The 14028-nt window shown below is 39.8% G+C and overlaps 1 protein-coding gene across 1 annotated transcript in view; it reads left to right on the top strand.

The window, feature by feature from the left end:
* ITGA8 (integrin subunit alpha 8) overlaps window positions 1-12981 on the top strand; it is a 107742-nt gene extending 94761 nt beyond the window's left edge. Inside the window, exons 28-30 of the mRNA XM_032183471.1 lie at window positions 1791-1892; window positions 9607-9729; window positions 11627-12981. Of these exons, the coding sequence (XP_032039362.1) occupies window positions 1791-1892; window positions 9607-9729; window positions 11627-11713 (312 nt within the window). The 3' untranslated portion in view covers window positions 11714-12981. The remainder of the gene's footprint in view (window positions 1-1790; window positions 1893-9606; window positions 9730-11626) is intronic.
* The last annotated feature ends 1047 nt before the right edge of the window (window positions 12982-14028 follow it).

Here is a 14028-nt window from a genome sequence, read left to right on the forward strand (position 1 = left end):
GCTTTGCAAAATGGATAAGGTAGAATTTACATTTGGCTCGGGTTACTGGGATAGTTTAAAATTCATCCCAGTTCGTCTGTTATTCAATGTAATCTGTGAGCAGCTGGTGCCAAAACAGAGGAGTGCTTCACTTCCAAGGCCCTACCTTTCCATAAATCAGCAGTGGAATATTGTGTTGAATTCTGATATTTCAAAAAGGATCGAGACAGGTAGCAAAAATGATAAAGTGCTTCAAAAATATTCTTATATAAAAGACTAAAGTTGTTTACCTCAAGGAGTCTAATGCAAAGGGATATAATGTTAGTCATAACCACTGGGCCTTATTTCATTCTCTTCAGGGCTTATCAAAGCACTTTTAAAGGAGATCCATATCATTACCCTGACTTGACATGGGATATGCAAGATAAATCACATGTAATGTTACCCAGAAAAATCAGTTGCAGAGATGGAATGAGAAAGAAGGTTTCTTGACTTCCAGAAGAGCATGGTAGCCAGTTAGGCATCTTTCCTTGGGATAAAAACAAGAAAACAGGTAGTTAGCATGCAGGATCTTCTCTCTGTGACAACATTACATTCAGTGAAATGGAAAGACCTCAAACTCAAAGTGTACTGAAAAATTCACTTGATTCCTGGTGTACCTAACCTTCAAAGCTTGTTCCAGTTAGATGGATGATGTCAGGATCTCAACAGGATTCAAAATAAGTGTGTGGAAATATTGGTATCCATTGTAGTAAATGTTGCAGCCATTAAGATCCTTCTAAAGGGCATGCACATTCAAATGTCAGATTTTACACCAATTCAGTACAGATTTAGGTGGCTGTTTTCCAAAGGACATGTTCACACTCGACTACCATTTCAAGGCAGTTTGTGCAGGATGGAGGCTGCTGTTGAGGCCAGAACAGCACGAGACAGACAGTCAGATGTAGTGTGTCAGTGTCTGTATGGCTTCCTAATGAGGTGACAGCACTAACTGAAGCTCTCAGCATGAGCTGTATGATATAACAGTTTTGAGTCATTCTAAACCAGGAAAAATACTGCCTAATCAAATCTAATCTAGTTGAATCTCTAATAAATACAAGCAAGTTTAAATGAAAGACAGAGGACAGACAGAGCTACATTTGTTTATTCTGTACATCTCTGGATATGCTGAAGTGCTTAATGAGAGCTATGTAAATATTTTATTAGCACCCTGTTAAGCAGTGGCTATGATACATTCCTATTGCAGTTGCACTGTGCAGTAAAAAATCAAGGTGAGTTGTTGTGTTTTTTATGAACTCTACTGCAGCGGGAAGCCAATCACACCCTAAGTAAAGTGCAAAGATACTTGTCCCTATAGTTCTTTGATGGGAATTCACAGCCATTCCTCTGATGCCATCATACAACTGTACCAGCCTGGTCTCAGCATGGGCCTGGAAATCTCAAGATAGCTCTGGCTCTTGTTGTGCTTTGTGAGCAGAGGCAAGGTTTTAAAACATAGACACCCCATAAACCTCCTCCTCCTTCAAACTCACCAGTCTCCTATTGCAGTGAGAAATATGAGAAACAACTGCATGTGCCCTTCTACATATGTGCCCTTCTTCCATGCTTTGAACATGCAATCTTTGTATTTCAAATTTATGCTCTATTATTTGTGGATGCATACAGGTCCCAGGACTGCTGTACCCTTTACTGAAAGAAACCATCTTTGCCTTAGGAAATGAGTTCTCTCTATTTTTTCTCTGCTTATTTCTCATTATGCTTTTAAGTAGAAACATGGTTTTTAATAATTTATTCTTTTCATATAATTTCAGAGAAAAAACGATCCCTATACTCTTTCTTCCAACGTGTCCTTCGAAGTTAAGAACATGCCCTATAAAGTGCAGCCAGCAAAGCTCCCCCGGGGAAGCATAGCAGTAAGTAACTGAAAATTGTATCTTTGTGTGAAGCACATGTATTTGGTCATTCTGATCATGGCTGTGAGAGTTTTTATAGGTGAAAATATTGAGATCAGTCTTTCCTGTGTTTCTAGTGTAAATTCCTGAGGTAATGCCTAAAGGAAATACATTTATTGCATTCTGTGGAAGTTGCTGGTATATAATACTAATTCCATTTTAAATAACTGTGTGTTGCATTAATGTGCAGACCGTTTTATTGCAAACTGGATGGATTTTTCACCCAGAAGAAAACAACAAAATCATGAAAGCAAGTATCTAATTACCTCATCTGGAGTTTAAAAAAAAAAAAAAAAAAAAAAAAGGAATTTTCTCATGTAAAATCCAGAATCTTGTTTCTGTCAGGTTTAGAGATCTCATCTTTCAGTTTTCTTACACAAGTTTATGGATTATCTATGGCAACCTCTCTCTTATCTATATTAAACTTTCTTCTTTACCCTAATTTTCAAAAGGGTCTGCATGCCTCCCTAGGTTTTGCCATCTCATCAGGTAGGAGATATAAAATTGTCTGGCAATCCCTATAGATGTGTTAGTTGAATACTAAAGTACTTGCCTTATTTCAGAGTGAGATTAGTATGGCTCTGGGTTCTTATATGAAAAATGAATCTTGGAAACATAAATTTGATTTGTTTGCTGTTGCCAAAGCATTGAGTTTGGGGAACAACTTAAAAGGAATTTACTTCTTTTGGTGTCTGATATCATGGTTAAAATTCACTCTTATTTTGTCATTACTGCTGCAAGTGAAAAAAATATGAGTGCAAAATTTGATTTTAGTATGACTCATCTGAAATTTGAAGGCTTATTGTTCTCATCTTTCTAAAGATTTATCATTCACAGCTCTTTTTAAAGGTAAGATCAATCCAAATTTCTTCAAGTTAAATCCTGATGCAAATATATCATATTGGTCTGTTGGGACATAGTAGTAGGGAACAGATTTTCTTATCTTTAAAAGCAGCATAATACACTTTACAGTTTACACTGAATGTATGTTAGAGGATACAAGCTATAAAGTTTTGTTTTGAACAAGCAGAGGATGAATGGCTGGTTGCTATTTGCACTGGGAAGACACAAGGTAAAATCCTGGTTCTGTAGGCTCAGTGACAGATCTTCAGCCTCTAATACCAGGAGGGCCATGATTTCACCGGAGAGATTTGATACTTAATGCAGTGTTCACCCAAGAAGGTTCAAAGGCTCCAAGCTGACAGATATATTCAGGCTCTTTTTATTTTCTTGCAGCATGTGTTCCATACCAGAAACACATGTTGTGCAGAGCTCTATTGATAGTGGTGCCTTCATCTGGGCTGAAGTGCTTTACCCAGGTGATAGCCTGCTGTTCTCAACGAGTGTCAGATGATCTACCAAGTGATCAGATAAGCATTTTATTCTCTTACTCCAGCCAGTATAATGCTTGTTATTTGGTGCAGATGATTTACAGCAAAATGCCTGTAATGGCAACTGTAAAACGTTGAAAAATGATAGCGCTTTTATGTTGTTTCATATCTGGACATGGCAGTGGATGTTTGCCAGCTCTATAGCTTGATGTGTTATATGCACAAGTTCTTTTGATGTTCCAATCTCAAGAAGAAAATATTTGCTTGAAGTTGGGCAATGCTTAATATTTTTGCTTCTTCTGAAAAAGATCAGCGGTTGCGTTTTAAAAGTTTCCAAAGATTTATTTGGAAGTTTACAGTTTTCTTTCAGACAGTGCAAGGGGGAAAGTGGAATAAAGATTTTAATATTTTAAAATCAATTGTCGACAGTGTGTACTTAATTATCAGCTAGCACCTTACATTTTTTGCAGTTAGGATAATATATTCAAAAAGAACGGAGCACATGTCCTTCGTTTAACTCATACAGCACTGGGTTCCCATTATGCAGGCTGATACAGATATTTAACTTTACTGGTATAAGTAATCCCACAGACATCAGTTACATACAGAGTCATGTATGTGCTTACATATTTGCAGCACTGAGGTCTTTATTTTCATCACCATGGAATAAAGGTCTGTATCTTGAACAGAGGTAGATGATACATAGATGTGTGAAAGGTTATGATAAGCATTATGATAAATGCTGAATCTTTTATAGTAAAATGTATTTCTATTGTTTTTGATAGGCTTGGAATTACAACTATTGTACAACTGGTTGGATTTCAAGAGAAAATATATTTTTTTCTTAGAGAGTATTATGGTAAATAATAATGCAGCACTTGATGAATTTCATGTGGAAGGTGAAATTACACTTTTTATTATGCAAAGTCTAGAGTAACAATAAACAGTTTGTTGGGTTTTTTTTCCATTTTAATTTCTGGTTCTTGAGCCCGTTTGGAGTTTAACAAGATACAAATTCTTTTCTTAATTGTTTGATAGGGTCTTCAGAGGCCATACCTTTAGTATAAAGTTTTTGACCAGTGTCCCACAGTTCACAAAATTGTTTTCAGACTCAGGCTTATAACTCATTTTTAGCTATTACATGGTGATGAGTACTTTTATTTTAAATGTGCTTATATTCCATATGAAATGTGTTTGCACAAACATTTGTAAAGTGTAAAAATAAATGTCAATATTAATTATGACTCCAAGCTCAAGGGAGCTTTTACATTCTATTTTCAGCTTTTTTGCAGAGCATGCAAGAACATCATTCTGCAGAGGTTAGATGGGAACATACAGTACTAAAGAGTTACTGTTTCACGGTCACTGTAATAAAATGAATAAGATTAGAAGAAAGCCATCATAAGCAATAAAAGTAATAGCATTAGAATAATTAATTTAGCTACTGTTTCTTAAAGTAGCAGATAAAACTATTGAGAAATTATTTTTAAGAGTGTCTTTTAAAGGACAAAAGGAAAAAATGCTTCATGAGATGCTTGTTATCAGGTACTGTGTTCTGAAAGAGGAAAAAAAATTAAAAAGATAAATTAAAAAGAAATAAAAGCTCCCCTACAGAAATACTTTCATGGAATCACAGTAGTGATTCTGAAGTTAAGACTATCAGACAACATCTGTTCTAAGGCCAGCTTGGATTTTATTTCCAATAGCAAGCAAAGCACTGTCTGTAACTCTGGTTGGCTTCACCTTCACCTCCATGCCTGAGCCAGACGGCATTCCTTGTCACCCCATTGCACACCCAAAAGGCCAGAAGTCAGATGGATCCTGTCTTATGTCTGCAAGGTGTGCTTTTCACCAGTCTGACAGAGAAGCAATCACTGTTTTCAGCGTTCAGTATAAGAAAGTCTTCAAGCTCTGAAGAGAGAAAAGCCAAAATGCATCTAAAGGACAGTGCCAACATGCAACACGTAAAAATTCCACTTCTTCGTATTGGCCACCTTAGATGAAAACAGATAAATCTCCCCCAAAACGTTCCCTGGCTCTGATCCTGCAGCACTAAACCTATCACATGAAGAACAGAAATCCAAGCTGAATAATGTAGACTTGTCTTAAATCAAAATCATATGTAAAAGTGTTGTGGACAGCATGGGGTCGAGGAGGGACAGTCTTCTGTGGAAACGGTGAAATGAGGCAGGCAGAACTGAAGGGATGCTTTGTTTCTTTCTTCCCCTCCAGCTCCTGCCTCAGCTCTGTGGGTGTTCGGGACTTTGCGGTGCCAAGCTGTTCACCAGGAATTGTGTTAGCAGCCCCACCAGGCTCTGTATGAAAGGAGGCAGCCCTGGGGCACTAGTTCTGTTGTCAGTGCACACAGGCAGGAGTGGGACTGCGTGTAATCTTCTGCTCATTCATAGAGCTGCTCCATGTATCTTAAGCACTTAGCACAACCATTCGCTAGTTTTCAGGAACCTGAGACAGCAAAGGGGGAAAAGCTGGGTGAGACAAGATAGTTTGCAAGATTTTATATAGGTCCATTAGCTGTTGGTCTTGCTTCTGCTTCAGGAGAGCAGAGATGTGGCAGCTTTGCAGCAACGTTCTGCTTGATACAGGATGGAGCCCATTTCTACTGTTACATTCATTGCTGATAATCTCAGGATTATATACACAATGCCCTGCACTTCTGTAAGATTAAGGTTTCTTGTTTATATTTCAACATTTGTCAGACTCCAGCTGAGCTACTGAGCTACAGGAAATTACACTGAATTACACTGTAAAGGCGGAACAATAGGAGAAAGTTAGGGATGAGGATTATGAACCCACGCAGTACAAGCAAGGCTGAGCACTGCTGCAACATTGCTTACAGTGTGGCCTCAAAAAAACCCAGATGTTCCTAACTGGATCCGTGCTGACAGATTCTCTGATAGGTATCACAAGAAGAGTTAGATTGTCTTCTTCACAGCCTAAGAGGAAAGAAAACAGAGCAGGCAACTGCAGCACACACCTATGAAGCAGTGCATCAAAGTAGACATAGAATGGCTACCTACCTGTAGATCCATACATACCTGTCACCTTTACTCAACCCTAGTGAAATCCCCAGCCCCTAATGAGATCCTCTGTTTCCACTGATTTCAGCAGGGTCTCAAACACGTTTTGAGGTCTGGACTGACCCCATCTAATTTTGAACAGTGACCCAAATGCAGCACGTTAGTTAGAGTCTAATTGCTGTGCTCCTGTGCAGTCAGTAGGCAGCCTTGTGAGCAATCCAGATCTTAGATAACACCAGGAGCAGCTTAGCTCACCTTTCCCTAAAAGTACCTCCTTGCCGAAGGAGTTGCCTTAGCGTGGATGAAGGAGGCAGCTGTGGATCAGTCAAATACTATCTCAAATCTGTAAACAAAAATATTTTGTACAAAAGTAGGATAATCTCTGTATTCAGAATGTGTGATTTCGTTAGACAACCTCTCTACCAATCCGTTCATAGCTGGCTGACAGCTTGCTGGAGTCCTTTTGTCCTGGTTTGCTGATGTTGCACAGCCTGGCCCAGGGCAGCGATGCTGACTCCGTTTCCTGCTGTATTAACCTCAGTCACGTTATGCCACTTGGGAATTTGGCTCAGACTACCCATACCAGAAACGACTACATCCAACTTTTGCAAGCAAATGGGTCTTCCCTGGGGTTTGATCTTACTGTAAAATGGAGTCAATTGTTTCATGAAACTTTACAGCATAGAAAGCTCTGCTTGCAGTTGCTTTCCGCTGTTGCTTGCAAGTGGTGCAGTAACTGGGGTATCGCGTCACTGCTCCACCTCCACAGCAAAATGCTTGGATACGCGGTAGTGTTAGCACAGAAGGGAAGCCCAAACCTTGCTTAAGTGAGGTATGTTCATAGCTTCAGATCCTTCTCAAATAATACATATATATTTTTAAGGTAATTTCTTGCTTGTGGTACTACAGACTTTGCCAGCAGAGGAAGCACGCAGTGCACATGAATTGTGGTGGTTTTTTGTGTGTTTTTTTTTTTCAATCAATCTCAGTTATGTCTGTCATGGTGCTCTTTGAATTTCTATCAGCACTTTGCAGCCCTTTACTCAGTGTTCATGAGGAGTTTTGAGCAGTAGAAGGGAGACACTTTCTTCGTTGGGCAGCTGAGCTCATTGCTTGCTGCAGGCTTCATGCAGCCCATCGTGTCCGCATCCCTTCTGATTGCCAGATGAGCCTTTTGCTTTAATTCATCTTTTTCCTTAACTGGCCTTTCTCTGGGAGGAATCTCTGCAGACAGTTCAGATGACCTTTTCCTCATTTTCTCTGCCCTTGCATTTTAATGCCAGATACAGTGCCACTCTGAGACACAAGGAAAGCCATTCAATAACACTTATTAAATAAGCACTGCTATTGCTGAATCCAGTGATACAGAGCCTACAAAGTTCTGCCATGCTTCAGAAACCTCCCAGAGATGGGAGTGGTATCCTTGCAGTTACTCAAGCAACACACTGTTGGGACCCAGGCATGGGTTTTCATGGTTTTTAACTAACTTTGTTTGCCTTGAAATAAATTTCTCTTGCTCTAATTGGCTAACTAATATTTATTCTTTGCATATGCTGTACTTTTGTCTTGCATTACATTAAGTCTTATAGGGTAATAACTGTTTACATTTTTTATTACCATTTTTGCAAGTGCTGTGTCAGAGTGGAGACAGTTGGCTACACAGATGATGTACATGGAGAAGACGATCACAAAGTGTCTTCCAGTTAAGCATGGATGAAAGATCTGCTGGCGCTTACAGCATGAGAAGTCTGGGAAAGATCAAGAGGAAGAGTAAAAGAGGAAAGGGCTAGAAGTTGCGGAAAGGCTGAAATTTGCCATCTTCAGGGAGAAAAGTGACAGAGACGCAGAACTGAATTAATTGGGAACTGGACTACAAAGTCAAGTCCAGTCTTCAATCTTAGCACGCTGTCTCATGAATTAGCAAATTAGACTCATGCTAAATCGCAGGTGTATCAGCCACTGAGCTAATAGGGAAAAAAAAAAAAAAAAAAAAAGAATTTGCAGTGAGTGCAGATCAGGGGCTGGGCAATAGCCAGGAAATTTATTAAGAAGAGCAGATTTCCTACCTGTACCTCAAGCCTCAAGCACTAAAGAGAAAGATAATTTGAGAGTTTGTGTAATCAGATTGCAAAGCAAACTTGTCACCTTGTCATGAAGAATAAAATAACTTCCATCTGCCACATACTTATCCTGTTAAAGAGAGACTAGGAGTAAATGAGAGAGGTCCAACAGAAAGCCCCAAAGAAATTTAACTTCCCAGCCTAAAAATTAAGACAAAAAGAAGACAAAAGTTTGACCAAAAAAAAAAAAGAAAAAATAAAGAAGAAAAAAAAAGGGACATAACTATGTCTGAAGAGATAAGAAAAGCTCAAACTCACTCCTTCTCACTGGGGAATGGCAGGGAGAGAGCAAATATTAAATGAGATTGATGAGGAGTCTTCCAAGCAGAGTCTGACAGCATAGGATAAATTTGTCTACAAGGTACAAAGGGGGAGAGTAAGGAGGAGGTTGCTTGTATGGATGACCCCAGAAGGAGAAATAAAGAAGGGTTATTATTACTCTTTGACAACATGAAGGTCTAAAGAGAGAAGTTTGCTGATTCAACTAAAACCTTCCATAAATTGTTAGACACACCTGCTGCTTTCTAGAGCCTCAGACAAGGACAGACAGTGGGTTATGCTTACCTCCCATGCACGTAACAGGAGGTACGCTCGCCTCCTTTCAAGGAGCATAGGGGACATGAGGCTGTATCACAAGGACAATGCATTCTGCTTGAGTCTCATTTTTGGACTGCTTAGCTGAAACACAAGTCCTAGAAAAAATGTATACAGACTTGTCAGCAGAAATTAGAATAATACTAATGTAGCTGGTATCTACTGTGGTTTGAATTAAGAGTTTGGGCTGAAGTCAACCATTGTTTCAGAATATTTCTATATAAGTAAGTTACGCTGGTCCAGGCTGTACCAGTATACATGCAAGGAGATTTTTTCTTCTTGAAACTTCTTGAATTATCTGTACAGAAGGTTTTTTTGTTTTTTTGTCTTTGCTGTGTTGTGTTAAGGGGAAATGTTTCTTACGTCTGAGATGGCAAGTGCTTTTGTAGATGTGCAAATCCCATTTCTAGAAACTATCATGAACAAGAGAAAAGCAACTTGCAGTAAATGAAGCCAACATGGGAAAATTCCAAGCAACGTGTGTTTCTAATCTGCAAAATGCTATCGAAGTGAATGCTTATAACCTGTGTATTCTACTGTCAGATTTGCTTTACTTATTTTTTGTTCATTTAACGTATTCTCTTCATTTCAGATCAGAACATCTGTCATTTGGTCCACTCCAAATGTCTCCTTTGTAATCCCTTTATGGGTTATAATACTAGCGATTCTTCTTGGACTACTGGTACTAGCTATGCTGACCCTAGCTTTATGGAAGGTATGTTTGTGTTAATACTATTTCTGTTGTCTTAAGGAAAAAAAAAAAAATCTGAAAAGTACTGGAAGATGCTCACAGATAAGGAAAATAAGAGGTTGTGATCTTTAATGGTTTGGAGGAAAAGCAACAATACACATGTGTCTTCTTTGTTTTGGCATTTCTGACATGCTAGTGTCACTGACCTTTATGTAGGGAGCATGTTTTCAAAGTCCTCCCTTATTATTACAGTGTGGTTATAAATGGGCATACAGAGTTTGGCTGTTTTCCCAAGACCTATGATCCTCTTTTTCAGGATGTTTAGGTTCATAAAGAAGTGACTCTAACTTTGTTTTCTCTGAATACTTAAGGAATTTCCAGTTTTTGTTAGCATATAACAACACTCCCAGCTTTGACAATAAATTTTTAGATTTCCTTTTATATTAGCGTGCTATATCTTCAGTTTTCTAAGGTTTTTAGGTCTGTGTTGGTTTTACACTCCCTTCACAGGTTTTAAGACAAGTTACTGGAAACTGCTACGTTACGGGGAACCAATGTAGCTTTTTGCCATCCTTTCAGTTACCAATCAAAGAAAAAACTCTTTGTCTCTTTGAAAATTTCATAAATTAGGATATAGCTCATCTGTTTTGAGCTGCCTAAAGGTGGTAGATCAGGTGTGCAGCCTATTCTAACTGTCCATATTCCCTTTGTAGTCTTTTAACTACAAGAGCAACAAAGTATCTCTAGAACAGGTGAGGATGATAGGAGTCGCCTTTTGGTAGTATTCTGCTTTGACCTCTCGTGAAGCCTATGTAACTAATTTCAAACAGAAGGCTAACTTTAAGGCAGTTACAGTTTGGTGACAGTAAACTCATCTTTAGTGATATTTAGTCTTGGTTACAACAATGTTCTGTGCACATTTCTGAACACATTTTCTATGATTATTGTTATTATTATTATGTAAATATACCCTGGGCTGCATCAGAAGCAGCATGGCCAGCAGGGTGAGGGAGGGGATTCTGCCCCTCTGCTCTGCTCTTCTGATACCCCACCTGGAGCCCTGCGTTCAGCTCTGGGGCCACAGCACAAGGACATGGAGCTGTTGGAGTGAGTCCAGAGGAGGGCCACGAGGATGATCGGGGGGCTGGAGCACCTCTCCTATGAAGACAGGCTGAGGGAGCTGGGGTTGTTCAGCCTGGAGAAGAGAAGGCTCTGAGGAGACCTTACAGCGGCCTGCCAGTACCTAAATGGGGGCCTACAGGAAAGCTGGGGAGGGACTCTTTGTCAGGGAGTGTAGGGATAAGACAAGGGGTAATGGCTTTAAACTAAAAGAGGGGAGATTTAGATTCAATATTAGGAAGAAATTCTTCACTCAGAGGGTGGTGAGGCCCTGGCACAGGCTGCCCAGAGAAGCTGTGGATGCCCCATCCCTGGAGGTGTTCAAGGCCAGGCTGGATGGGGCTTTGGGCAACCTGGTCTGGTGGGAGGTGTCCCTGCCCATGGCAGGGGGCTGGAACGTGATGATCCAACCCATTCTATGGTTCTATGATGATTCTATAATTATTTTGTCTATTCTGATATGTATTCTGAGTTAGTGTCTTGCTGCACTGAAATTGACAGTTTCCTCATTAGTGTCAGTCAGCACTGGCGTTCAAACAAGTCTCTACATTGCCTGCAAAGACAGCTTTCATACAATTTGAATTTTTAAAGCTATACTTTGGAACTCAACATCTTGCACCTAAAACTTTCATTTTTTATATGGAATGATTTGAACAGGAACAAAAACAGTTCACAGTCTATCAGGTTGCCATAGACTGTACCCTACCTTTCAGCTTGAGCAAGCAAAGTATGAAACAGCAGCTGAGACTCCCTGTGGTCTTCTTATCGTGACGCCTTTGTTTCTGTTGATTGTTTTCTGCAGTGTGGCTTCTTTGACAGAGCTAGACCCCCTCAAGATGACATGGCTGACAGGGAACAACTGACAAATAACAAGACTACTGATGCATAGAGGAAGAGAGTGACAGATCAAGTCAGAATCCTGCCTGCGACTAGAAACCATGAGGAGTAAATGAAGGTTTCCTTCCACCAGTCTTCTTTTGTACCTGCGAGTGACATGGTGTCATAGCCTGATCTATGCAACGTTCTGAGAACATGCCACATGATGGCCATCCTTGCCAAAGAAAGCAACTTTATCACTGCCTTAAGAACATACTCACCACTGAACAGAATGTTTGTTCCATATTTCAGTCAGTCTGCATTTTACCAGATGCTTTTGAACACGTGTGGTATACTGAGGCACTTCCAGAACAAGCCCAAATCTCCCAAGGAGAAAACGCCCGCATTGCTGTATTGTCTAGAAGATGGACCAAGACAGAGCTTCTGAACACTACTGTATCACGCAGAATACCTTTGACACCTCCCTAAGAATAAGAACTTTTATGAAATTATGGCTCAGGGAGACAAGCAATATATCAGTACTGTGAAAGTACTTCTGAAACACAAAGGTAGTCTATAAAGAACTGTAAAGATAGGGCACAGTTATTTATTTTCCACCTTTTCAGGATAAGTATCTGATATAATCATCAGCTTAGATTTTGAGAGAAAAAAAAAAAGCCAAAATATAGAAATCATGTACTTACCTTGCATGTAAATAGAAAAGTAAACCTATCGTACACACAGAGCACATCTTTCTTGGTTACAAGGTGTTTTGCAGAACAGAGGATTTATGCAGCTTTTTACAAGATAAGACATAGGATAAGCAAGTATGTATTGTATCTCTTTCAACCCACAGCTGGCAGCATCACACGCAGATAACAAAATCCATGTGCAGCATAATACAGTGGATGAGTTACCTGCTCATCCCATTGCTGATGGCTGCCACCTGACACAGGATGCAGTCCTTTGTGAAACACTGTCTTAAATTGTCACAGGCATGCATCTGTGGTCTTATGGAGAGGATTTGGGGTATTTTGGGGCTAGGAAGAATTTTCTTTGCCATTGCCCTGTCATTTGGTTGAAATACCCTCTTAAGTGGCTACTGCTGGTGTATCTTCTGTTGAATTTGTGTCACAGACCCTAACATTTTGCTCATCTAAAGAAATTGTTGTTTTCATTTTATGGACTACAAGCTAGCAGCATATTTAAAGAGTTGAAGAGATTTCACTGAAGTTTGTAGTAGAAAATTATTTCTTAAGCAAAGTCTTGTAGGGAAGGTGAGCAAGGATTGTATTTATGCAGAAGATAGGATGCCAGCCAGCTAAGTGTGAACAAAAGGGAGAAAAAAAAAAAAAAAAAAAAAAAAAGGAAGATATTTTGAGGTAAAGAGTAACAATATACACAATTGTTTGTTTGCTTGTTTGTTTTTCTGACTCGAGGATTCTGAAGAAGAGAGGCTTCGTTCTTTCTCTCCAGTGAGCAAAAATAGCTTGGTCGTTATCTCAGCTGGGGCTCTAAGCTCTGGATCTATGCAAATTTGTGCCTGAAAGCTCAAGTCTTCCAGTTCTGGCTGAGTGTGAAATTTGCTGTCTTGTGTAAACGTCAGGAGCAATTGTTCATTTTCTGAAACATCTATCACATTTTCCATCTCCTGAGCTCTTTTTCTCTCCCATCCATCTCAGCTTCTCAAACGGTCAAATGGCTGTATCCCTTCAGCCTCTGCTTGTCTCCTTTTAGATACCTGCCCTCCTGCTCCCTGCAACTTTAGGACAGGAGTAGCCATGAGACATGGCTGCTTCTGTCAGTCCCACAGGACATTTTACAGTCTTACCACTTCTGGCACACAGGCTGACCTGTGAAACCTAAGCAAGAGCTAGGAAACCTAGGCAGGTGAGTTCCGTCCTCATGTCTAAGGCAAGAAGTCCTTCATGGAGTCTTTAGGTTATCATTTTCATGCCCTTGAGACTTACTGAGAGGAGGAGACACAAGCAGCAGACAGTGGCACCTCTGCTTCTTGAGACCTGTCCACCAAAGGGTTTGAGAAATCTGCTGATAAATGTCACCACACAGCAAGCCCCTTCCACCTCTGCGCACCTCTGTGTCCTGCACATTCCAGGTGAGATCAACCTCCCGTGAAAATGACAGTGAGCTTCTCGCTTTTGTAAATATTGAGTTGTTGTGTGTAGCAGATTCTGACCTACGGTCGGCTAGCTCATTAAATTCACGACGTTGGCACAACTCTGATGAAATAGCACCATAAGGAGCTACCAAACATAGGACTTTTGTACGTGCAATACTTTATATTACTTATATACCTGAAGCATGTTTACACTGGCATTTGTGGTTGTTTTTTGAACTTCTGGATATACTGATTAATGACTACAATAA

This window comes from Aythya fuligula, chromosome 2 (genome assembly GCF_009819795.1).
Source record: "Aythya fuligula isolate bAytFul2 chromosome 2, bAytFul2.pri, whole genome shotgun sequence".
NCBI lineage: Eukaryota > Metazoa > Chordata > Aves > Anseriformes > Anatidae > Aythya > Aythya fuligula.